This window comes from Micropterus salmoides, unplaced genomic scaffold, assembly GCF_014851395.1.
Source record: "Micropterus salmoides isolate LMB-PRFRI ecotype aquatic unplaced genomic scaffold, ASM1485139v1 Ms_hic_scaffold_1695, whole genome shotgun sequence".
Taxonomy (NCBI): domain Eukaryota; kingdom Metazoa; phylum Chordata; class Actinopteri; order Centrarchiformes; family Centrarchidae; genus Micropterus; species Micropterus salmoides.
Genome location: NW_024040812.1, coordinates 29,037 through 32,480, shown reverse-complemented (window position 1 = coordinate 32,480; position 3,444 = coordinate 29,037). Strand labels below are relative to the sequence as shown.

At 54.3% G+C, this 3,444-nt stretch overlaps 1 protein-coding gene across 1 annotated transcript; it reads right to left on the bottom strand.

The window, feature by feature from the left end:
- Positions 1-382: 382 nt before the first annotated feature.
- On the bottom strand, positions 383-1,103 carry LOC119906607 (the record flags this gene model as incomplete). The annotated part of the gene is given in 1 exon segment (XM_038723942.1): positions 383-1,103. A coding segment is annotated over 1 exon segment (530 nt), but the record flags the coding sequence as incomplete, so codon positions are not given.
- Between the last annotated feature and the right edge of the window lie 2,341 nt (positions 1,104-3,444).

The window sequence follows — 3,444 nt, the reverse complement described above, 5'->3', positions numbered from 1 at the left end:
GAGGTCAAGTCTAGCAGTCTGGGTGAATGTGGGACCCTTGAAGGTAGTGGTGTCCAAAAAATCCACCGTAGTGGCACTGATGCAATATTTGAGCTTGATAGCAGGGTTGTGGTGATTCAAATTATGTACAAATTGGTCGAAATCCTCTCTTGAAAAGGGCCAGACCCCCCATATGTCATCCAGAAACCTGTAGTAGTAGAGGGGTTTTTTGGGGCAGGAATTTAAAGCAGCCGCCTCCCACTCTGCCATGAAAATGTTGGCATATGCGGGCGCAAATTTCTTTCCCATGGCTGTGCCCTTAATTTGGAGGAAAAATTGTCCATTGAATTCAAAGTCGTTTCTGGTCAAATTGATCTCTAAAAGTTGCAATAATTCTCTGTCGGGTCTTTTGGCGTCTGGGTATTTTTGGAATATATTTTTTACTGCTTGAATGCCTTCTGGGATTACAATGTTTGTGTATAGGCTGTCAATGTCCATGGTGAAGAGGAAGGCATTCAGGGGGATGTTAATTTGTTTAATTCTGTTCACGAAATCATACGTGTCTTTGATATAACTGGCATGTCTTATCGAGAGAGGATTAAGAAAATGGTCAATAAACTCAGCTGTATAATACGTCTCACTGCTGCAATCGGACACAATGGGACGTCCTGGAGGGATCTCATGAGGTTTGCTCCACTTAGCAGGGTCCTTGTGTATTTTAGGCAGCATGTAAAACAGTCTGGGTCGAGGTTCGCTGTCCCCCTTCAGGTATAGAGTCTGTTTGTGGTTGATGAATTTCTTGTCTTGGAGTGATTGTATAATCTTGTCCGTCAGTGGAGTGGTGTCCTTGTAGATGGGCTTCTTTAGTTTGGAGTAGTAGGTCGTGTCATGTAGCTGTCTGTAGCCCTCCCATAGGTACTGTTCCCTGTCCATAATAATTACTGCGCTGCCCTTGTCTGCTGGTTTAATCACAATGTCCTTATTCCGTCTTAATTGTTCTAGTGCCTCAAATTCATATTTGTTCAAATTTTGTTTAACCCAGCCGAATCTGAATTGGTCTTGGAAGTAGTGCAAGTCTGTCTGGATAAGTGCGTCAATGTCTGGGGGTAGTTTACCTTTAGGGGGGACCCACTGGGACTTGGGGTGAAGAGTGGTCGTTGTGTGTCAGGCCTGTGCTCAAAGTAGGTTGCCAATTTCAGTCGTCTGTGGTACTGTTGTAGGTCAAATCGGATTTGTTTTTTGAGATTTGGGTCGCTGCTGGTCGTTGGGATGAAGTTCAGTCCCCTGCTAAGTAGAGCAAACTGGGCTGCAGACAAAATAAAACATTTACACAAATTAATTACATTTTTACCCCCCGTCTGAGGACGTGTGTTCACGGGGGTAGCTACTTTAACGACTCCAGCCAGTGGTCCAGCATGTGCTGGGCCGTGGAGTGAGACCAGTGGATGCCGTCCCTCTCGGTGGTGAAGTCGTTCCTTGAGAGAGCAGGGAGAAACAGCTGATTGTTAGTAATGTACTGATTAAGCTGTCTGAGGTTCTCCTGCTCTGCGTGAGGTAGGTGTCTGGAGAAATTAATCTCCGGCACCATGACTGTGGCCTGGGGAAAAGCCAGCTTCGCCATCCTGATTGCTCTCTGTACCTGTTTAACAGTGGTCATTGTTTTTTGTGCCCTGTTGTTTACCCCAAAAGAGAGCACCAGTTTTTCAATGTTTGCAGACACGTTGGTCCTCGCCAAAATGGCTTCTGCGTGCCTGAACGTGGCCCCAGGGAAGCTGTCTATTTGTAGGTCAGGGCACTGGAAAGGGGGAAACCTGGCGACATTTGAATCCCCAATGATCAGCCACTTGCTCCTGGCTGACAGGCACCACTCCTTCATTTTTCTGCTGGTGTTAATGTGTCGTGTGGGGCGACGTACCGGTGTGTTTGCTGCTATTGCAGCAGCAGCTGCAGGTGGGCCAAAGCTCAGCTGTCTCTGAACAGGCCCCAAAGCCGTTTTTGGGACAGGAGGCAGCGGTGCTACCTGCGGAGATGCCTCCACCATGATTGCCTCGTCAGCCGTGGCCGTGGTGCTGGGGTCCTCAGGAGGAGCTGGAGGCTGAGGTGAGCTGGGGGCCACGCTCCGGCGCCTCGCGGTGCGCTTAGGTCTCTGCTCCTTGGGCTCCGGCTGTGTGTCAGGGACGATCCCAGAGGAAGGAGAGAGAGAGGGAGGGAGGACAGGTGCAGACAGACAGGTGAGAGGAGAGGAGAGAAAGTCAGGAGGGAGAGAAGGGAGGAAAGGAGGAGACTGAGGATCCGTGGGCCCGTCCGTCCTCTGCTCCGTCATCGTGGCCTTGGAGAGCAGACACGGTCCGGCCGGTGTTGAGATGTCTGGCAGGAGGAGGTCCACTGCAGGTGGGGCGTGTACCTCCGCTGTCACGCTGAGCTGACGAGCTGGCGGTGGGTTCCGCTGCGCTGCAGGCGGCCGGTGTGGAGGCTGGGTGGCGGCAGGTGGTTGTGCAGGTTCTGGAGCTGCTGGTGTGGGCGGCGGAGCCGCCGGCGTAGAAGGTGGGTCCACCGGTGGCCGTAGAGTCTGAGCAGTCCCAGGTTGAACGCCAACCGGCCCGGGGGGCAGAGCTGTCGCCGTCTGAGTCTGTGTGTGTGTGTGGGGCTGTGCGTTGTCTGTCTGTGTGGTGCTGGCCACCGTTAAGGTCGGGTCCACTACTGCTGAGTGTGCTGCTGCGGGAGGGTGGGCTGGCGGGCCAGGCTCGGCGTGAGCCGGTGGGGCTCTGGAGAGGCGCTGGATCAGGAGCACCTGTGTGTCATCCAGCGTATCTTGGTGCAGTCTGCGCCCAAAATGGCGTCTGGCCCAGGCCGAGGCCACCTCAAAGTTCTCTCGCCAGTCAGTCACTTCTAACTCTACCAGTATCTGCAGGTCCGTCTGAATGCAGTCCCTGTAGTGGTCCCTGAGTATCAGCAGTGTGTTGTAGGCCCAGTTTCTGGCGTTACCGTCAATGAGTGACAGGGTCGTGGCGTTTGGAGCCGCCGGTTTGATAACCGTGGCCAGATTGTGGGTCATCTTAGTGATGGAGTTGGGTGGTTCTGGTGCCATGACATTGCTAAGGTGGTGTTTAGCTTTGATCAGTCTGTAAACCACTCTGGTTCTTAAGGTAAAGTCTGGGTCAGACGGCGGAGGGTCGCCTGTGCCGCGTTGCCCTCGGGTCGCTCTATTGAACCCCTCGTACCTGTTGCTGCGTCTGGAGAAGTCGGTCCTGGTTCGGACCGGCGGAGGTCCGCGGCGGTGATGGACTGGCGGTCCGCGATGGTCCTCTCGGCGCGGGGGCTCGCGGCGGTAGGTCCGCGTAGCTGGCGGGGCCCTGACGGCCGCTGCGTAGGAGCGGGGAGGCTGCCGCGGCTCGTGGTAGCGGCGGGAATACGGGCTCTCTCTTACCCGCGAAGGTGGCGAGCGGCCCCGCTGCTGCATCCGTC